We start from the raw sequence: 23444 nt of genomic DNA, 5'->3' as shown, positions 1-23444 counted from the left end.
ATTAGTTCGGGGTCTTTGGTCAGAAACCCCCCCCCTGGATCCGACACCCAACGCTCGCTGACCAGTGTGGGAAGTGAAAGCCCGGTGACGGGGGAACCACGGGCGTCTCCTCGAGGGCCACACAAGCCGCCGTCAGAGCGCATTTGAGCGTGAAGGGAAGACGTACGGCGGCGTCCGCAGACAGCAACACAAGCACCAATGCATATGCAGATACACTAAACACCGGGAGTACAGAAGCCTTTAAGGGATAAATGAAAACCTCCTGGGTTCTCCCCGCATGTTCCGCTGATGGTTCCCAGGCTCTCCCACCGACCAAAACAACACTTTTTTCTCACCAATCACAATTAGCTCTGGACGCAGCAACTCTAACCTCCGCTGCATTTCCCTCTCGTAAAACCGTAATTAAAAGAGCCAAACAATTTCAATAAAATCATTTAAATAACCACATGTGGGGGTTTGTTTCCCTAACTATTCCCGACAAGCTTTTTTTTTTTTCCATTCTAGTCCAGTGGAACCAAAGACCAAGACACCAGAGAGAGAAAATACAAAACAAGTGTCCGCTCGGCTCATTAGGGCATGTTTGCCGTCATTTACTCGCACCACATATTTTCTGATATTGAAATACATATTGTTCTGGTACCAGTTGAAACGATAAGCTGCATGAGCAGGGGGGGGTGTCGGGGGGCCCTCTTGGGGTTTTGTGGAGCCGCGGTGTCTTGTCGAACTTGTCGAGTCGTCCGTTTTTATTAGAAACCGCTAGTTTTAAACGAGGGTTGATTCACTCGTAGCAAAGGCTGCGTAAAAAAAAAAAGACAATGGTGGCGTGAGGTCTGCCCTCACTTTCTGTCGGTCAGTTTAGAAATCAGCGTTAAAAACCCTTCAATAACAAGATCACTCGTCGAATATCTCCTTGTTTTTTCAGCGACATGGCATGAAATAATATATGTGAGATTTCACAATACTGTAGTAACAAGGACATATTTGTAATATTGTCCAGTACAATAATCAATTTAGCTGTTGTTTACCAGTAAACCTCTAAATCATTAATAGTTTTCTCTTATTAGGAGTTTATATTATCAAGAATCTGGCGATACGATACGTACTACGATACAGGGGCAGCGATACGATATATCGTGATACTGTAGTAACAAGGACATATTTGTAGTATTGTTCGAGTACTTGACTCTGGCGTTGCAGAATTTACAGACCACATGACTCTTGATGAAGTTGTAACTGCTTTCATTTGTTTTGAAACCAAAATATGTCCAAAAAAAATCAGCTTTGGAGTCCACTGTATCCTCTCGTCCTCAGTTATCGCCGCAATTTTAATGTTCTTTCAGCTCTTGCACATATAAAAAGAAAAGAACTATAATAAAAAAGATCTAATGTCATTTTAAAGAAAATTATATAATAAATACTAACAAAATATCGACATAAATATATATATATATAAAAGAGTATACAATATTTTTTCAAAGTAGTAGGTTTTTTCTTTCGTAAGGGTCTGAAGAAAAGGTAAAAATATAATCGAGAAATCAAGAGCGCAAGTTGAGCTTGTCAAGTGGAAACTAAAAATAAAACTAATAGGTAAACCAAATAACCCAAAACCTCCTTACAGACGTATTTGCACTCTAATTCCTACTTCACAATTGTTATATAAAGTAAATTATCCTGATTTAAATGCATTGAATATGCCATGAATTTCATCAATATTTGCCCCATTTAACCCCCTTACGAAGTTACAGTACTTCTATAAGAAATCCCATTACTTTGGTTGTAATTCAGATGATTTAAATCGCATTAAAATTGGACATATATGAATTTTCAGGGGGTTCTTCTGCAACCCTTCCTGTCCCTTTACAATTAAAAAAAATGGACGTATTTGACTATTTCACACATGGAAATTTACTATTGAGTCGCATTTACTACTGTAGACCAAAGTGCATGTTGACTTATCTCATATCCAAACTCTCGAGCATAGCGAGTGATTTGCAGACCAAACAAGTGATCTGTCATTTTATATTTACACCGGGTCACCAGCTCTCTACCGCCGACGCTTACGTCGTATATCAGCGGAGAAGGAACGTGAGAACCCAAACAAACCCGTAGAACGTAATTGGAAAACAAGTGATAATTGTTACGGGAAAGAGGATAATACGGAGGTGTGGAAACAAATATAGGGTTTTCTCCTTTATTTAAATGACCAGCAGCACTCACAGTTTTTACTGGGGTCCCCCGGGTCAGGTTAAAGAAAAGGGCCCAATACTGCCTGGTCGTCTTTTACTGAGCCAGTGAAAGTATCGGCCCGGAGTGATGACGGCACATGCGGTAACAGCGCTCGAGCTTCCAGATAATAATTTACTGCAATGACCGAAGAAAGACTTGCTGTCCTGTAAACAACTGATGCGTGAAACAAACTGGATCTTTTCTCAAAGGCACTTTAAAGACGAGCAAAACAAAGTTAAATCATCACAGAGTTAAGATCAAATCTGTGCGTAAGTAACAGATTTATTTTAAGACAGATTTATAGGGTGATTTCCAGAAGAAAATGCAGTGTGAAGCTGAATCTGATGAATGTGTGAACTGAATGTGTGAATACTGCAAAGTATTCTTTTAAGTATTGAAAGTAAAATGAGTGGAACAAGTTGAAATGATGGTAACAAGGAGAAAGACTGATGTAAAAACATTGAAATCAAGTGAAAAATGTTGCAAAGTAGAAAAAAAGAAGAAAAAGACAAAGAAGAAAGAGAAGAAGAAAAAAGTAATAGAATTTGTAGTGGAAGTAGAATTTGTAGTAGAAGTAGTAGAAGAAGTAGAATTTTTAGTAGAAGTAGAATGTTTAGTAGAAGTAGAATTTGTCGTAGAAGTAGTAAAAGAAGAATTTGTAGTAGTAGAATTTGTAGAAGAAGTAGAATTTGTAGTAGAAGCAGTAAAAGAAGTAGAATTTGTAGTAGTAGAATTTTTAGTAGAAGTAGAATTTGTAGTAGAAGTAGTAGAATTTGTAGTCGTAGAATTTGTAGTAGAAGTAGAATTTGTAGTAGACGTAGAATTTATAGAAGAAGTGGTAGAAGTAGAACTTGTAGTAGTAGAATTTGTAGTAGAAGTAGAATTTGTAGTAGAAGTAGTAGAAGAAGTAGAATTTTTAGTAGAAGTAGAATTTGTAGTAGAAGTAGTAGAAGAAGTAGAATTTGTAGTAGAAGTAGAATTTGTAGTAGAAGTAGAATTTGTAGTAGATCTAGAGGGAAGAGTAGAAGGAGAAGTAGAAGTAGAATTAGTCACAGAAGTAGAATTTGTAGTAGACATAGAATTTGTAGTACAATTCATAGTAGAAGTAGAACAAGTAGTAGGATTTCTCGCAGAAGTAGAATCTGTAGTAGAGGTAGAATTTGTAGTAGAAGTAGAATTTGTTGCAGATGTAGAATCTGTAGTAGACGTAGAATTTGTAGTAGAAGTAGAATTTGTTGCAGATGTAGAATCTGTAGTAGACGTAGAAGTAGATTTGTTGTAGACGTAGAATTTGTAGTAGAAGGAGTACTAGAAGTAAAATTTGTAGTACAATTTATAGTAGAAATAGATCAAGTAATATAAATTGTAGTAGAAGTAGCAGTTGCCGCTGGTTTAGACATCCATGTATATCGAGTTATTTTGAGGGAAACATAAATGTAAACTTATATCAAATCTACACAAACTACTTTCTATTGTGTCAAAGGTTCATTTTGTCAGTGTTGTGCCATGAAAAGATATACCTAAATATCTGCAGAGATTTGAGGCGTGTACTCACTGTATACAGAACACACTGATGCGGGGAGAAAACGGTGGGAGTCTAAGAAGGTCTCATTTCTGTGTTAAAAACCAGCGTCAGGAGGAGGATCCACTGGATAATTAGACACAGCAGGTTCAGGATCCTCATCTCAGTTCTCAACATGTAAACCTCTGCGAGGGTGGAGCCACATCTGGACCCGCGTGAAATCATCTCCTATCATCTGCTGTTTACACTAATGTCTTGCAGATGCTGCGTGTTTGTGACTCAGGCAGTAATATCCACGGTAGGAAGTATCAGCGAGTAGCGGCTCCAGACTCTGGATGTGTACAGAAGGTGGTTAAAGATGGTGAAAAACTAACAAAAACTCGGGGCTGATGGGCGGCTCAAAGCAAAAACATTGGCGACGACATGGTTGCTTGAAGCTATTGATATGTTAGGGATGTATTCAGTGGTACAAAGATGGCGGAGGATGAAGCAAATATTCTCGGTGACGGGAGCACTTATGTTACAAGAGAATGTAGAACATGATACGCCTGGTTTTGTTTGATATGTAGTTTGAAATTACAGTTTTTTTTAATCCAGACTTGGGCCCCGGGGGCTCACTAGGACTTATAATGTGGTCCTCTTGAGGAGAGAGTTTTTCTAAAGATATAAAAATACTATGTAATTCAGGATGTTCCTAACCAAAATTTTAATTTTGAAACCACTATTGGTAGATTTAGTATTCTTCCCGTCTCTATTTTTGACCCCAAATAGGATAGTTTTTTTTATACATCAAAAATATTTCAAAGAAAACCATTTGAAATATTTTAGGATATACCTTTTTTACCATGTTTTGTCCAGAGTGCTTTTATAATTCATATCAAAGAAAGATATGTTATAATTATAAGATAATATAGATTACAAGAGAAGAAAATGTTTATCTTATATTACATGTCACAGCATTAATACACGTTTTATATATTTGTCTTTTCCCATTGAATTTAGTCTCCTCCACGACCGTATTTAGGAAATATAATTTTATTTTGAAAATTCAGAGGACGCGCTTTACTTTTATCACTCATTTCCTGCCTGAACTATCCCATCAACATCAGCATTACGACTTGATGCGGATAAAATAGAAGTCAATCCTATTTTACAGGTTATATTTCATACATGTTTTGCCCTCTTTTCTTTTATGATGTATATTTAAAGACAATCAAAAATATTTACACGTTTTGTTTACACAATTATTTTATTATTTATACATTATGTAGGGAACAAGGTTTACCTTTGCTTCGTAGAAAACTATTTTGTTGACTGAAGCTGATGATAAAGTTTTTAAAACTATTGAATGTTTGTTTTTAAAATACAATTGTAAATGACAGATATTATATACATTTCTTATATATCTTTAGAAAATGACTTTAATGTGTCAAATAATTTCTATTAATACGTGATTGATAGATAATTAAACATCTAAAATATCTAAGAATAGAAAGAATATTACGTAAGTATCTCCAAGTATTTCAAAATACTATAATAAATATCTAAAATAATTACAATAAAAATAAATTAAACAAATAAAAAAATATTACATAAATATCTAAATATCTTAAATAATTAAATATCTAAAATATCTAAATAAATATTACATAATTATCTCCAAGTATTTCAAAAAGTTACAATACATATCAAAATAAATAATATAATAATGAAAGAAGAATATCTAACATGATTACATAAAAATATTACAATATCTTTAAAAAATACATGAATGTCTGATGTACAAATACAATAAATAAATATCTATAATGAACATCTCAAATTATTAGATAAATATATTAAAATATTACAATATCTTTTTAATTAAATTAAATATATATGTACATCTTTCAGAAATGTCATGAATGTCTAAAATTAAAAGTACAATAAATATAGAAACATGAAATAAACATCTAAAAAGATGAAAATAAATATGTAAAAATATGTAAATATCTTTAAAATACATTTTCTAAATAAAAATTAGATATTTATTAATTATATATAGAAATGAATATATATAAACATAACAGCTAATTATTACCATAGACATCACCAAACTACAGTAAGAAAGATGAAAGTTTGCAAGTTTAAGCTATTAAATAATACATTTTATATCAAATAATCCTGAGTACTTGTACTTGTACTCAGGACCCTTCGTGACTCTTTACTCATCTAAACTATGTAGTTCCACCAAAGTACTCATTAAAACGTGCGTCAAAAGAAACGCAGCAAAAAACTCCAGAGACCAGAGAGTCACTGAGAACTGGTCCTGCAGGTACGCGAAGGTGAAAAAAAAAGTGCGTGGAATGTCAGCGGAGGTGAAGTGTGCGCGCCTCGCTCCTCCCCTCTTTCTCCTCCTCCTCCTCCTCCTCCTCCTCTTCCAACAATACAACACTTTTCTACACGGACTCCAGCACTTGGAGCGCATTCCTTGAGCTGGACGTGGATGTGTCGGCGCGACAGAGAAAAGGTTTTATTCACAGCGACTTTTTTTTGTTTGTTGCGCAGAAACTAAAACGGCGCCTGGACTTTAAATCTGCGCAAAACTGGATACAAAAAACAACTTGTCTCGCAACTTTATCGCTTCGGATTTCGTGGTAAGAACTCGCTGTTTGTACTGGAATGGATGTGTTTTTCCGGTGCGTAAAAGACGTGCGCAAACTGAGCCATACGACGTTTGCTGCGCAGCGATAATGCAACTTTTATAAACACTATCACCTGTTTTTATAGACTTAAAAAAAAAATACAAATGGAAATTGTTGTGAGAGGTTTTTTGGGAACGATCCTGAGTTGTTGGTGACAGGACCGGGAAAGGGGGGGGGATGTCAAAGAAGCACGCCCGGTGAAGGGCGCACGATCCCGGGCGCAAAACGTCACCGCGCAGCGCCAAGAAAACTTCAACAAACATAAAACAAAAAAAACAAACTTGGCCCGTGTCGTCAAGCATTAATAAAAGGAGCAGCGATGCCTTTAGTTTCAGTTAATAATCTACGTGCAAACTATAGCAAATTAAATTTAATAAAGAACTTGAAGAAACAAGAAGAGCAGCAAAAAAACGACTTAAAGTCAGCAGATAGTTTAAAAAAAATCGCAATTGTAAACTATTAGTTTTGAATTAAGTGGAAAAAAAGGTTGAATTCCAGAGAGAGTTATCTCAAGGGGACCCACAATAAACTAACATCCCAATAAAGTGGCAAGACTCGGCATGTTTCTCGGCTCGAAGGGAAACGTACGAACCTAAACATGGTTCTTTAGACCTGCTGTGATTTTTTTTTGAATAGAAAAAAAAAAAATGGTCCGACCGGGGATCCCTTCCAGCATCCCGGACCAGCAGGGGAATGACTCCATCTCTTATATCTTGAGGGGGCGATCAGCACATAAACAGCCCCGTCATTAACCCCAAGAGTTGGGTGTGCGCCTCGTTTCCCTCACCATGTGTTTTCTTTTGTCATTATTACGCCGCGCGAGAAGCTACCGTGTCGTCGACGGCGTATAAAGCTTGTAATTGGTTTACATTAGACCAGCAGTCGCAGCGGGACGACCGCGGGAGGCCAATTATTCCTCGCTAATGGAGACCCGCGGCGTCGCCCCGGATTGTAACACTTACAGTGCGAGAGGGCAGTCGTGGGCACGGCCAGACAACAAGTACGTTCTTATGCTTCGCTCGGTGATGGATGAGGGTGTCGTGTATCAAATACATGATAACAGAACGGGATTGTTTCAAGAAAAACACTCTTATTTTGCGGATAAATACTTTGTATTTAATGCTACCGTGATACTTCAAGGACGAAAGGCAGTAAAACCGTCTGTTTTTGTTGCCTTATCACATCTTGTTGAAGTCAAACGAGGTGACTTTGGCAACAACAATTTCATCTTCAACACCTCCTGGGCCTGCCTGACACTTAACTGTCGCAATAAAGATACTAAAATCTCCCTCCTTATGATCCAGATTCCTCCCTTTGGCTAAATTCTAAAAGTTTCAGCGCTCAAATGCTAACCTGGTGATAACGTTGACGATTCTTTGAGGATGTGCGTGAGAAAGAAAGAAAGTTTAAGTGTCCAATAAGTTGTCGAATTCCCAAAGGTAACAAAAGGAGTAACGGTTAGAATAAACCTCCATCCAATTTGGACAAGTGAAAACAGACCTTTTTTTCCTCGAAAACACAACTCATCCAACATGTGTAACCGACGTTGTTTCAGTCTCAAGAAAAGGCTGGAAGGAGTTTTTTAACTAAAGTTTTTACGCCTGAAATGATCCCACAACTCGCACTTGACGCCAATTACCAACATGGCCGAAGCCTCCAGAAGGGATTAGATGGGTAAAAGTCAGGCGCTGAAAAAAAAAAGAGGAGGAGGTAGAAGGAAAAGAGGGGTGGGAGCGCCGGGGCTTCACACAGCAGGAGTCCGGAGAAGAGTCGACAGAGCGGAAAGTTGGAATTAGTGTGCGAATGAGTTTGTGTTTGTTTCCGTCGCAGTCATGTGAAAAGTGAAGGCCCAATTAAGAAAGTCGATTCCAGACTTACTTTAAAACATGCAATTAAGGTTTATAGTCCGAAAAACATGATCCCGTCCCTGCTTCTCCGTCAGGAACATTGTTGTTCTTGTTCCCTCTGTGACGAGGCGAGAGTCGGGCATCACTCCGACGGCTTGTTGAAATCCAAACGACTTCAAAAAAGGCTTTTGTTGTGTCATGTTGACCGAGGCAATAAGAGGAACTTTTTCAGAAAACCGCCGAAAAAAAAAGCAAATTGAAGAAGAGCTTACCGGTTTTGGCCAAATGATGCGTTTATGAAGAACCACTTCAAAAACACGAACAGACCCCGAAAGCATCGTGAGTCAGTGGCATCACGTGAAAACATATCTAACACGTCAAAAATCCATAATTCTTTCCAATATCCTGCTCTCCCTGCAGCGCTCAAAACAACAGAAAGATATTGAGTACGTGAGAGTCACGGAGAATGAAAGAGAGGATGCTCATCCCAGAGAAACCACCGCAAATTGCTGGATTTCTGTGGGTCTGTAAAGAAGAAGGGAAAAAAAAAAGGAGAAACGGCTCCTAATCTAGGGCTGTAATTAACTCTGTCCGGCACTGTTATTATAAAATGAGCTTCCAACCAGACACAAACATAAAAAAAGCTTGCACAGGGTATTAGGTTTGGCTAAAAAAAGGAACCAAACAATAGACTTTAAAAACTATTTTCACACCATTCAAAGGCTATAACAAACCTAAACAAGAGGATACAAATGTATAATGAGTGTTGTTCGTGCATCAAAAGCCCTGAAACTGAACAGTTTCTCTCGATATTTAGACATTATTGGTTGATGATCCAGCGTGTGCTACCATCCAGGCATCACGTAGGCACGATCACCCTTGACCTTTGTATTCTTTAAAAGGCTATTTTCATCGTCGCCTGAGTCACAAATAGTGTCCTTATCAATCCGTGGGGCTGTGGCAAAAAAAAAAAAGTCACGTATACGTGCGAAAAAAAAAAAAGCCGTCCCTCTGGTATCGCTATCACTCAACGCCGCGATCCAGCGAAGAGCCGTGGTGACAGTGGCACAAGTTTCGGCTTGTCACGGCAGGATTCTTGACACTAGATTAAAAAGTCGAACGAAAGAGTGCACCTGCAGGAAAACTTCATGTTCCTGTTTTTTTTTTCGTTTTTTTTTGTGGCTGCCAATCTGCAACAGGTTTTGAAAACCGAAGCGCCGACAAGATGTCAGGGGTTTAAAGATGATGCGCGTGCAACGCCTCGGACACGAACAACAGGCCTCTTAAGTTAAACTTCTTTTGTCGGGGGGGATAATGAAACACATGCGGGGGGAGAGATGGGGAAACAGCAGGGTGAGGCAATATTTATGTATAACAGCTGAAGCACCGAGGGAAGAAAATTACAGAGGAAGAAAAAAAGAATGTTTAAAAAAAAAAAAAAAATGGAGACGAGGGAATGGCAGATAAAAATAGTCCCCCGTCTGAGCCATGATAGTGGAAGTGGAGAGAATACGGCCGGATTATAACATCCACGTTGGATTCGATTTCTGAGACAAGCGTGTTTCTATAGGCATAGGAGATTAAACAAATGCGGGAACACGCGCACATGACTTTTAAGAATTTAAACACACTGCCAGAGAGCACACGCCGCAGTTTAGAGTGGATGTATGCAAGGTGAATTGAGGTTACACAATCTGGTTGAGCGAGTGGTGAAGTCACCGTTCGGAAGCCCGGAGAGGCGCCTGACTCACGGCTCAGGTATATGAAATATGGCAGCGGAAAAACACGCGGTAACAACACACAGGCTTTTTGTTTTGACTCCCTTTGAGTCTCATTTACAACTTAAAAGGGATGAATTAAAAATCTTGACACGCTGCTCCGGCTTATAACAATCTGACCATCACATGACCAGAAGTCTGACCTACAAGATCAAGCATAAAAATGCCCGGATTGGCAGAGAAGGTCGACTAATAAATACAGAATAATTTGATGCAGTACGTACAATTTGTCAAGCACAGTGGACAAAAACAAGTTTCGATGAAGTTCCACATGAAAAATGTATTGAATACGTTTTACTGATACACATAAAAGGTGCTTAAAATTAAGCTACATACCATAAAATAGTCTAAATCAGGTCTCACTCACGTAAAAAATAAAGTTAATATCCATTAGCAGTTCTCCTATCTACGGCGGCCTCACCAGGACAAAAAGGCACATCTCAAAACAACTTTAAAAACATTCCAGTAAAGAACACGGTGGTACTAGATCAACTTAATTAATCCCTCTGGAGGATCCCTCCTTCAGGAAATTGGGTACTTTGTCGCCATGGACAACCAACTGGCCACTACCCACGATGCACCTGGAATTCCAAAAAACTGTGCCATGCAAACAAGCACTTGCATGCTTAGTTGAAAAGTTAAAGCTGTTTCCAAATCAAACTTTTATATTTATATATATATCTCCAGGATTGTTAGCTTCCCAAACCATGTAAGAAGTTGTGAGCGAGCCTTCGGATAAAGAGGAAAACAAATTCCACTACATCCTCCATTGATAAAGTACCGACTACAGTATCAAAACTCTGATTTTACAAGGTCAAAAAAATGCTGTTTCTCTCTTCGCTTCAGATGAAAGATACTTCCACATTGTCGGAAAGAACATAATGTCCATCAATCAATGCTACGTCTAAAAGTTATTCAGTCATGCTTTAATACAGAATAAGGGTTTCGAATAAGAAGGGCCTGCATGCTTTGATACGAACAACAATCTGCAGCTGATAAGAGTTGGAGAGCGATCGGCCGGCATTCTTCCAGCCTCGTCGTTCTCTCCGGCTGCCTGAGCTCAGCACGCTCCCGCACACTCCTGGAATCCAACCAATTAAGCGAAAAGAAACTTCCTCCTCAGCCCGCGAGCGGCTGAAAGACACAACAGGACACCGACTACTCGCTAATAAACGATCACAAACTCATAGTTGTGCGTCTCTTCCAGGGAGGGGAACCGACATCCGGCAAAGTGGACAAAGTGTGAAGCAGAAAAGCGTCCTCAGTGGGTGAGTTAATATGGACTTTATTCCTAATTTGACTATTTTTGGGTTGAAGCAAGTGTGGATGGATGATTGACATGTGTCACGTGACTGTACTTTTTGCATTTACAAACCAAAACCACATGCTGTTCTTTATGGTCAAATAAGAAATCAAACTTCCACTCATTTTTTGGATCAATTATGAAGTAAAAAAAAGTCCAAAAAAGGGGTTTGAAAATACCCAAACAAATTGACCGAAACAGAGGCCACTGGACAAACAGACTACAGACTAATTACCTCGGGGGGGTTTAAGTGCGACGTCTGCTTTTAGCTCAAATTATTTCGCTACGTCGACGACGACGTGTTATTGTCGGCGAAACACCGGAGTTGAGTTTCCGACATCAAAGCTCGGACATCGGCCGTAATTACAGGCCGCGGAAAAAAAAACGTCTCGCGGAGGAGGAAGGAGTGAACGCTTCAGTTTCATGTTTTGAATTTGTTGTATAAATATGTGTTTAGCACGTGATACGGTTTAGACATCTGTCTTTGACATTACTGTAGTGCAACTCTGGAGCTCTGAGGACCGTTGTTGCTCATTAACCACCACTTGATATTGATTATTATTCCCCTTCCACAAGAAAAGAAAAAAGAAAAACTTGAGTCAAGAAAGGCCCACAAAAGGTGTGAGCAAACACACACAGGCAGCCATTGTTTCGGCCTTACAGGTCAGCTCAGGAATCTACTGTACACACTTATAATGACGTGTTTGAACGGATGCGTTGATGAGCGCAAACATACTACTCTTTATTTATCCAAATAGCTGCTCGCTCGCTCCAATAACAAAGGAACCTTTTCATTGCCCTTCACGGAACTAGCGCGTTAGCGCAGCCATAGTATGTCATTAATTTATCGTCGTGTTGGTACATGAATGAGACGTGAGATAAGCTTAGGAAACCAATTGGTAAATTTGGGGATATTTTTAATAATGGGAAGTGATGATTCATCATTCTTTTTGAAGGATTCATCCGTCAATTAAACTGTAAATACAAAATAAATGTGGAAAAACTAAAACAAATAGATACAAATCCTTTTTCTTTGCTGCACTTTTCTTAGGAAATTGAAAAATCAATCCATAAACGTCTTTGTCTTTCAGTGCATCTTAATGAAAATCCAAATAAGAACCCAATCCTTAGGGTACGGTATGAACTTTTTTAAAGAGGATGTTTTCACCCGGCAGCAAAAAAACATGTTTACGACTTTACGTCTCAGTGAATCCGTCATCGGTCTGCATCGTTTGCTTTGGTCTCATTTGTAAGTGTCGAGAGCGTAGGAATCTTCTGGCGGTTGCACACCTGCTGGAGGCAGATTTCGGATGTCGAAGGTCAACGCGGACGTCTTAATAGACTGTCGTTGAGTGATGTCTTCACAGGAAATATTTGGGATGACTTTTAAAAAATGGATGGCTAGGGTCGTACTTACTGGTTGTTTCGGTCCAGTTTTTAAAAAAAAGACGCCCGGTCGCGGATAAATCAAGGAACACCTGAGGCGGGCGAGATGTACCTTTTAGTTTAACAATAAATTCCTGAGTGACATCCTTATCAACACCATCTCAATCCTGGCATTCATTGCGTGCGTTTTGTGCCACACTCCGAAACTGAAGGAAAGCAATGCCGGGTATGTCTTATAAGCTTCGCAACACGAACAAAGCCGGTGTTGTCGTGTTTACAGACACAAATTCTTTCATCCTAATGAACACTTTGACAGCCACGGGGGGAGGGGGGGGGTCTCCCCAGGCACCTTCATCAGACTCCCCGTACATTCCTGCCAGATGTGCGAGTAATCCGGCCGAGCACTGGGAGTACCGAGAGATTCGAGTTCGGTTTTAAGATAAGCCAGGAAGTTTGAAAATCAAGAGGCTAGAGCTGACGCGTTGTTTGCGAATTTCGAGCGTGTGACATTGTTTGTCTAACACGAGCAGTCACCTGTCAGGCAGGTAGTCAGTCAATATGTCTACCTCACGCCCGATTATCCCCCTCTTCTCTTAAGGAACACAAACTACCCGAGGTGAGGTCGCGGGGCCGACCTTATGCCTTTCATAATGGCATCATGACTATCGTCGCCGAGACAAGTGTCAACGCTGGTGTATCAAGTTAAAGAACACGCTTTCTAAATCAAACATGATACAGAGAGCGTCGGCGCGAGAGGCAGTCTTGGCATGCTGCTCCGGAGTTGACTGAGAGAACTGGTCGAGCCACTTCCAAACCGGCAGCGCTCAAGAGCAAACACGGTGCCGACTTCGCTTCGAGTGTCAAGGGTGATCGAGACAATATGTCTTTTTTTTTTTTTCCTTCTTGAAAGTGTCGCCTGGATGTCTGGGGACACGAGGTCATCGGGGGGGCTAAAAACGACACAATCCTTCATCTAGAAAAGCAAATGTTTGCGACGTTCAGTTGAGACACTGACAATGCTTTTGTCGAAGTTTTAAAGATGAATTACTTGACTCTAAGTGGTGTCAAATATTGGTCGGAACTCAAAACGCCCGTCTTGGTCCACATGTCTATTTATAAAGTTTTGAAGGATTAGGTTCATATTGAGACGTGGATGAAAAGTTGGTGTTTCATCTTGATTTAAATGCATAATTCCTCACTTGTATGGCTAATAACTGCTGCAGTGAAACTAGTAAAAAACTGACAAAAACCTTAACGTTCAAGTGACTAGCATCTTTAAATAAGTAGACTTAATTGTATAACTTGTTTTTTGGGCTAAAAGGCGCGACATGATATTTATGAACGTGTCTATTTTCATACATACTGTCCCTTATAGTAAAAAAAAACCCCACCTGTACTATTATTTATAAAGAAGTGTGAAATTATTTTTAACTTTACAACTTTCTTACACTTTTAAAATAAGTGCAACACAAGACTTCAAATTCCAAACTATCTTTTCTGTAGATTTTTTTTAAATATCAATAAATGTAGTTTTGATCTTCACGATTCTAAACACGCTTTAGCCTTTTTTTTTTAGTGTCAAGCCGAGAGAAAGCTCCTCTGAAGTTGGATTGTTATGCCTCTTTTGAAAACTACTACTAGCATGAGCTGAATAAAGAGCCAAAGAAGAGATGTTTACATTTCGCAATCACTCCGGTCATGACAGACTGAAGACTCACTCGGTTTAAAGCTGGAGATGGCGGTTGTTTTTTGTTTAGCTTAGGGAGCTTCGCCGGAGAGGCCAGCGACAGCCAACGGTAACAAGTGTTTACCAAAAGGCAGCCGACTGGCAAAGAACTTGCGGTTCCGCAGCAAACGAAAACACGAAGGAAAGATGAAAGCCTGGGTTGTCGTTTGTGATCTCTTTCATGTAAGTTTGTGTAACACGAGAACTCCGGTGGGAGAGATCCTTTTAGGAAAAGATGTGATTGTGGGGGTCTGGTAGCCCCTCAAAAGAGCAAGAGGTCGGGAGGTTCAATAATGACAGTCATTGTTTGCCTGGTGACGGATGTGGCGAGACTCGATAAGAGAGTACAGAAGTACGCCCTGAAGAAGTGCGAGATAGTCGCAGAGATTCGGTTTGGTTTGGCCGACCGCCCCGGCTCGTTTTTTTTTTTTGTCCTCGCGCCGCCTGCTCTCTGGCCTGAGGAGAGCACGCGCCGGCTGGAACGTGGGTTTGCAGCTCATGCATCATTTGCTCCGGCACACTCCGGAGGGTTTTGGATTTCATGCGGCCCTGGAGGAGCAAATGAATGCACCTGTTTGAGAGACAGGGGACGTGCAAGGTGTGAAACCAGAGCCGCCGGTGTGTGTGTGTGTGTGTGTGTGTGTGTGTGTGTGTGTGTGTGTGTGTGTGTGTGTAGCCGAGCCCGTTATCTTCCCTGTACCCGGGTCACAGCTGAGGACACAGAAGACCGAGCAGCGGTAGAAAACACTAATCCGGGGCTGACCTCTGACCTTTTACTTCTCTCCGGTTCAAGAGATGTCAAGTTGATGCTATCTGGTCAAAACAAATAGAGAGAGAGAGAGAGACCGGCAAAAAATTCCACCATCAGAACGGTCCGCTTGCTAGTTTTTCACAACCCTTTAAAAAAAAAAAAAGCAACATTTTACAATAAATAGTTAAATACATATATACATCTAAAAGACGTGATGAATCTGCAGTGGAATCCAAGTGATAGCAATCTTAAATACTGCTGAGTTTTCTGCCACCATGACACCATTTTTAGGTGCAACACAAATACAGACAAAAGTTAAGGCGGGTTAATGATTCATGCTAACCTGAGTCATAAATGTTGATGCTAATGTAGTTTTGACTGAGCAAAGACGAAGCATCATTAAGATTCCACTATAATACATTAAACAGGTAAAACCAGCCACATTTTTAAAGCTCAAGCCTAAAAAAAGAACTTCATGTCCACATTGCACGCATTCCAAACGTGACGTTAACTAAACGTGTAACTATATTTCTTCAAAATCATAACCATCTTGAGCCACATGTGTCCCCGCTCGAGTGTGTCCTGTAATCTTTTTTTTTGCGATGGGATTTTCAGTACAAATCTCTTTTCTCTCCGACTTAAACCCCCTCTTGACCTCTGCGTCATGTCGACAGATAACCCCAACGGACTGCCCGTAACCCGGTCCAGCTGTTTCGTTGACGTGTTGACAGATGAGTAAAAAAGGTGGCGTCAATTCGATGGCGTCGCCGCCGATGCGAAAAACGTCTTTTTCTTCTCGCTTATCTCCCCCCACATGTTGTTGACACTCCCGCTTTAAAAGTCGTGGTAATATATTGTAGTCCGTCTTTGAACCTGCGGCACCATGTATCATTCTTCTGTTGCACATACCACGAGCGGCGTTTCCCTCGGAAGATAAAGTCCAATACTTGAAGGGGCCTCTTTAATGGGGAGTATGCACTCTGTAGTTTGGAGGCTTATCCTCTTACTGTGACTTGGCAAGGTGCCGGTCTGCAGTCTCTTCCCCGACCAGTCAAATGATTTAAGTGCACGGTGACCTGCGACCCCCACGTCGAACGTACACACCAACGTTTTCTAGCCCCTCTTGTACCCTTCATTACTTCTACAGTGTCGGAGCGAGCTCATGAAGATAAAAGCTCTTGACGCTCGGTCGTCTGGGACTTAATCGCCGAAGCCTCTTCTTTTTGTCGTCGTTTTCTTTCCTCCCTAAAGACTTTGAACTCCGCGACCCTCGGATTTATTTCGTGAAATCGCTTCAACCTGTCAGTTTAACATCCTATCACGAAATCCGTCCAGGCCACAAAACCGACTTTTTTTGTTTATTGCTTTCTCTTTTAAAATGAATCGAAGGTTCAACTGGAACAATAAAAACGAAGAAAATTGAAATAACTACATTTTCGACCGCAATAGTAAATAGTTGAACCGCTAATGTAAAACAAACAAACCGTCATTGTCATTGTTTTGCCGCCACTCGGAATTGGGAATTGTCGCGGTGGCATCGGAAATTCAACCTCATGAATTTGTGGTCTTAAAATCAAATGAGAAACCATGAAGGTGGTTTCCTACAAGTTCACAAAGAGGTGACGCTTTATGAGAATGCTAATGCTAAGCTACGATAGAATACAACCGATTTTTGTATTTGTTGCGATTTTCTGTCGACGCCAACTTCAATCAACGATTCAAAAAACAAAAAGAGACGGAGAAACTCAAGCTGGTCGTGAAAGGAATGTCTCAACAACGGGGGAAAGAAGCGGAAATTGCAACTCGGGGGAAAAAGCAGACGCGAGGGAGTGTGCAAGACCGGCTTCTCTCCCCTTTCTCTTTGGCGCTCGGCCATCTTGAAAACCCATTTTATCCGAAAATAGAGATTCAGAGGACACTCCGAAATGCTCAAGATGGCATATCGGTGTGATACGATCTACACAAAGACAAAGACGCCATATATTCTCGAAGTACTATCTGGTCTTTTCCACCGAAGCTTCTCCTCCGCCGGGTTATCAAGATGTGCCTGGCCTTGTTTGGAATGAGGCACCCTCGAATAAACATTCTACCCTGGGAGCAAAGATAGAATCAGCACGCCGGCTTCCATAGAAAAAATACTCTTGTTTTTATCTACATAGTTTGCACTCCTTTCATTCCTTGTGGGGTTTTTTTTGTGAGCGCTCGAGCCAAGACCCATACATTTGTCTTGTAATCAGTGACATCTAGTAGTCAAAGGTAACATTTACGAGCAGGACGTGTTTATGTAAATCACTCAAGGCTCAAGCCATCCATTAACTAACTGAAATAAACAAATATAAATGTAGCCTGTCCACAAACTATTTAAAAACTAAATTAAAAATAGTAGTTTCTTGGCAACACTTGCTTAAGTCTATATCAATCAGGTTTATTTCTGACAAAGATACGTCAGATGGCTGACTAGGCTCAGTTGTTTACTCTTGGATTCATCAAAAACTATTATATAATTTAGCTAAATAACCAGTAATGCAACCGAAAGTCATGCATACTTTTCCTTTAACTTTACAATTAATGTAGCATTATGAAAATAAGTTTCATCATCATCTTTAAGTGCTTGGGAATTCAACTTTTGTCATGTCACCCAAATTGTTATAAACTAGAGCCAAGTGTATTATTGAAATAGTAGAAATCCAGTATTTGTAAATATGCGGTACTTTGACTCACCGGTACGGTGCATTACAGATTGCTTGCAGATGCATCATTGTGGCCGTCACTTAAGATTGTTTTCCATTGTAAAAGTTGTTTGTTGTTAGGTTTTACTCATGTTTAGTTTGTGGTTCTAGGAGGGCTTTCAATATTTACCTAAAGGCTTAGCAATGGTGTACAACAACATTTAACAACAGAGAAATTGCAGATAAAACCACTTTTTAAGCTCCTCTTTGCACAGTAAATAAAGGTAACAGACCATCATCTAACCGTTTGGCCCTCGGATATGTCCTGACTTTTGTCAAATTTCCATCCATCACACTTGCTTCAAAAAGTTAATTCCTAGTTTTTTTACGAACATATTCCTTACAATTAATTGACTGATCTTTTTTGTTTCCTTTTAAGGTGTACCCTGAAAGAGTCCTCACAATGAGGGTCGTCCTCGGTCGGCTCCTGCTCCTGGTCGTCATCATCCTCCCGGATCAAGCTTCGTGCGGCGACTGCCCGGCCGGCTGCTCCTGCTCGACGCCTGAAACAATCCTTTGTTTTCAGAGACGATCTCCTTCCATTCCTCAAGCATTGCCCCCGAGCACAAAGAGTATTTACCTATTCTCAAATGGAATTGAGGGATTGTCTTCGGAGGATTTCAACGGTTTGGAGAACTTGGAAATGCTGGATCTGAGTCAAAACAAACTCAGTGAACTTCCCGACAGAGTGTTCGAACCTTTGACGTCGTTGAGAAATTTGGACTTGTCTTCTAACCAAATCAGTCACATCTCGGAGCAGAGCTTCAAAGGCATGGTGCTGCTGGAACGACTGTATTTGTATAGCAACAACATCCTGACCATCCACCCGTCAGCGTTCAATGATCTGGAGCATCTCCTGGAGCTCAAGTTACAGGGCAACAAGTTGACATCCGTACCATCTCTTTGGATGCCACAATTGCTATTGCTTGACCTTAGTTCAAATACCCTGCCCGACCTTCTACCATCAGACCTGAAAACCCCTAATCTGGAGTCACTGAAGTTAAGTGGAGTCGGGCTGACCAGTCTGAACGAGGAGCTCTTTGGAGATCTGACGAACCTTCATGAACTCGACATCTCCGGGAACCAACTGACCTTCTTCCCCGACATTTTGAAAGAAACTCGTGGCCTCATTCATCTGAGCCTGGCTGGGAACCCTATGGGTCCGATTACAACGGAAGATCTGCAAAGCCTCGGGGAGCTGCAGGAGTTAGACCTAAGCAGTCTTAGTCTGCAAGGGCTTCCTCAAGAGTTTTCAGGGCTTTTCCCTCACCTCAAGAAACTCACCGTGGCAGAAAACCCTTTCAACTGTCTCTGCAACCTGGCCTGGTTCCCCCGCTGGCTAAAAACCCAAGGTATCGTCCTTGAGAGAACAGAGGAAACCCGCTGTCATTTCCCCCTGACGACTGCTGGAAAAGTACTGGAGAGACTGGACCATAAGGACTTCGGGTGTCCTGTCACCACTACGGTAAAACCGAAGCGTGTTAAGCCTACCACCGCCATTCCTGTACTTCTGACCACCCTAAGCACCACCAAAATCATCCCAGCGGTAAACGAAAAACCGCTTGACGACGACCACTTGCCCATGTTCCCTCCGTCTCCGAGCAGTAGCAGCAGAGACGATGACGACGATGACGATGGTGAGAACGTTGAGCAGCATTTCTGCCCGCCCCACACCTGCCTGAATGGTGGCACCTGTCATCTGGATGAGCGCGGACAGGTGGAATGCACCTGTCCGTGGGGCACGTCTGGCATGTATTGTGAACTTCAGAACCAAGCGCCACCTTCACCGCCTGAAAATCCCGTAGAAACGGTCATTCTTTACACGCCGGACCTCAGCTCCAGCCAGGCCACTTCCACCTCCATTCTCCTGGATCTCCACCACTACATTGAAAAGAGGCCATACATCCGAGGAATCCGGCTCACTTACCGAAATCTCTCCGGTCCGGACCGCAGGCCGATGCAGTTGAGCCTCCCGGCGTCCTACCCGGAGTATCGACTACGGGGCTTACACCCCAACTCCACCTACACGATATGTGCGAGTCCTCTCGGTGCACCGAGTGGTACAGACAGCGTCTGCACCGAGGCGCAAACAACCGACGGAAAGAACATAAGCGTCACTGGAGCTCAAATTGTTAACAAGAAGTTGACCAGGACCCTGATCCCTGCCATCGCCATCTTGCTACTGGTGTTTCTGATAGCGGCGGCGGTCGGTTTGGTGTGTTACCTGAAAAGGAAAAAGGCCAAAGGTCACCTGGACCTGGACCGCGAGCCCTCGCAGCTAGAACTGGACGGCGTCAAAACGGGGTTCGACAACGGGACGCTACCTCAGAAGCAAACCCAACACATGATCCCCGAGCCGGCGGTTCAAAGCGCCAATCTGGAATACGAGGTGCTCCTACTTCAAGATCACTGTATATCAAACAAAAACATTTCGTCGCACAAGCCGTCGTATTTTTGACATCATTCAGAGGAGGATTCAATCCCTAGATTCTGCTTTTTTTTCCAACAAACGGAGACGACCGACGTACAAGCCAACACGTGGAAGACTGTTTGTATACCGTGTCCAAACTGACATTTAATATGACTGTTGGTTGGAAGCCGTGTCTAACACTCTGGCCGTTGGTTTGGCAACCGCCATGTTGTCAGGAGCAGGTGAACAGCCAAGTGATGCAGAACTGAGGTTGCGTTACCGGCTGAAAATTTTTGGTGTCAAAGGGAACAGTGAACAAAATGTTCCATGAACACTTACACATGGTCCCAAAGGGATAAACACTTTTTTTTTGTCATGGACTTTTCAGACACTAAATGAAGTTTGTAGATATAATTGCTGATGTTTATATTGGTTTTGAAACCTTTTTGTACATTTTATATGCAGTTATTTTATAAGCATTTATATGTATTTTTTTTTCCTTTTTACAATGTGAGTTTATACTGACAAAAACATTTTGTGACTAACAGACAATAAGATGGATTAAAATCTTTGAAGATTAAAACTCATTTGGTACCAGCACCATCCATCAAAGGGGCTTTACCGCCAGAATGTCAGACACTCTTAAGTAGACCCCGGTCTGGACCAACCAAACACTAAATCCCTCTGCTATGACTTTATCACACAAAAAAAACGAGGAGCATAATTTAAATCACGCAAAACAAAATAGTGACTGAACTTTTTTTTTTTTTAGTTGTTTTGGTTTGGACTAGTTTAGTAAATAAACAATATAAACAAGAATACACCACAGAAAGAAAACTTCAGGTACATTATTTATTTAATTTTACTGTAAAGGAAACTGTTGTTCAGAGTTTAAACTAATGACTTCCTTTATCTTTAACACCGCATAGAATTAGTAATAGATTCTAAAAGTATAATATGTGTGTGTGAACATTCAGTTGACTCCAAAATAAAAGACTATGAGGGGTTTGCGTTGAGCCAAAAGATAAACCCCGATCATAGTACGGAAACAAAACCAAAGACACATCTGTGAAGTTACCAACAGTATTTCCGGCGCATTCGACTGTTTCATAAGAACAATATGTGCCGTGAAGCCAAAATAAATATAAAAAAAAGCAACTGGAACACTTGTGTGTAAAGATACATTGAAGTATATTTCAATGTGATTGTTATTTTCCCTGTTTACTTTGGGAAGTGCCTTGTTTTTGTTTTTTTTAATGATGTCTTTTCATTCTCTGAAAAAATGTTTGTACAACTGAAAAAAAGTAATATTATCATTAAATGAATATCCAAAAACACTCTTGCTGTCCCTCTCTTTTGCAATTTAAAAATGTTATAACCTGTTGTAATGAACTAAGATGTACACTAGTGTATATTACAGTTGAAGATAATGGTAAAATAATATATAATGAATTACATTTACCAAGGATTCAGTTAATATTATTAAGGATACAAATTAAGCTTTACTAAATACTTTGTTAACATTACATGATCATTAGAAAATCAATATAAAATGACTAACTAAATAAGGATTTTGAAGTCATTCTCACTTTTTAAAACTTTGTTAACGTTTTCATTTGTGCATGACAAGCATCATAAATCACCATATATAGTTAGTTTACCCAAATCTAACTAATCCTTAAACAAATCATAAAAATCCAGAATTACACTGTTTACTAACAAGTAAAATAAATATAACAAATAAACACATTATTTTATTTTACTTATATTAGTTAATGCATGAGGAATTTTGCTACTCTTTGTCTCTTCCTGAAGAAAAATCACTTATATAAAAAATAATATTAAGTTAAACTACGAAAAAGAAACAAGTTAATACATGATTTCACTTCTACATTAATGAGATGCACAAAAGTTTATGTAACGATGCTCTCTACTGACACCTCCAGGTGACTTCAAATAACACAAATATCAAGTAAATGTAAAATGGAATCTGAATAGAAAATTCTGTGGTTGATAGATATGTTTTTTTTTTTATATTTCAAACACACAAATGAGACTGTACTGCCGCTTCCAAAAACACAACTGGTGTTGCTTCATAGATTCACGGTTAATAAATCTCAGTGGCGAAAGCACCCAGCAGTGTATGCTCAGCTCTAATAAGACCAATAAAAGAGCACGAAAAGGTCTCGGAATTCTTCTTTAACGGCCAGTAGCCGGAGGCCAAATGGAAATAATGACTAATTGAAAACAGTGAGTGAATTTAAAGATTTGTTGATAACTAGCTCGAGGAATGCCCTGATGGCTACACGAGAGAAAAAAAAAACAACACCCAGGTCGACCACCCTGGGGTTTATGGGCCGGATGTTTCGCAGGTAGTTCCACGAGAACACGGATGAATGTCCTGGCAGCCGTGATGTACCCGAGGGCGAAACCATTGGAGAGCATCTTGACATGTGAAGTAAATCAGAGAACGTTCTGGCAAAACCTACGACGGTGTTGAGGTAACGTCGGGTACAAATACTGTCGACAACAGGTATTATGTCATCTCGAAATTATGCTAGCAGTTGAAAAAATTAATTGTTTTCCTCCTCGAAGGAGTTTCACAACCAGGTTTTTCCGGAACAAGAGGAAGCGGATTTGCCAGTAAATAATGAGGTCATATGTGGTAAACCTCAGATTTGATCCTTTATTTTTGATTAATTATTTAACTTTTCCTTATGGTTTTCTAAATCTTAAAAGGTGTCGAGATGTATTTAGATACCACAAAATGATCGATAAATACATGAGTTTAAACACAAAAGTAAAGAAAAGTATTCATGGAAAAATATAAATAACTAGATATATAAATATAAACAAATTTACAAATATATTGAAGGAAAGAAACATGAATATGACCCTTCTTACTGTTCTATGCATCGTCTTGTTTATAAAACTCTAAACAAGCAACCAAAGTTTTTTATTTTTATTTAAACCAAGTTTTTGTCTCAACTGTAAAATCAAGAAATGGAAAAAAATGCTCTCCTTGTTAAACTCTTATTACAAAAGGGTCAAAACCAAATGTCAGCCCATTATATTTTCGCAG

General features: G+C 40.2%; 2 protein-coding genes across 2 annotated transcripts in view; one reads left to right on the top strand and one right to left on the bottom strand.

Moving 5' to 3' along the window:
- The window catches only part of coro7 (coronin 7), a 115022-nt gene that overhangs the window by 28070 nt on the left and 63508 nt on the right, over window positions 1-23444 (bottom strand). The gene's annotated exons all lie outside the window — the stretch shown is intronic.
- vasnb (vasorin b) lies at window positions 6213-21693 on the top strand. The gene is made up of 3 exons (XM_087809279.1): window positions 6213-6384; window positions 11265-11325; window positions 18332-21693. The coding sequence occupies exon 3, from the start codon at window positions 18356-18358 to the stop codon at window positions 20408-20410; it is 2055 nt and encodes a 684-aa protein (XP_087665405.1). The 5' UTR covers window positions 6213-6384; window positions 11265-11325; window positions 18332-18355; the 3' UTR covers window positions 20411-21693.

Source organism: Callionymus lyra, chromosome 15 (genome assembly GCF_982586985.1).
Source record: "Callionymus lyra chromosome 15, fCalLyr1.hap1.1, whole genome shotgun sequence".
NCBI classification, from domain to species: Eukaryota; Metazoa; Chordata; class Actinopteri; order Syngnathiformes; family Callionymidae; genus Callionymus; species Callionymus lyra.
Note: the sequence above shows the minus strand (reverse complement) of the source record. Positions and strands in the feature narration are given on the sequence as shown.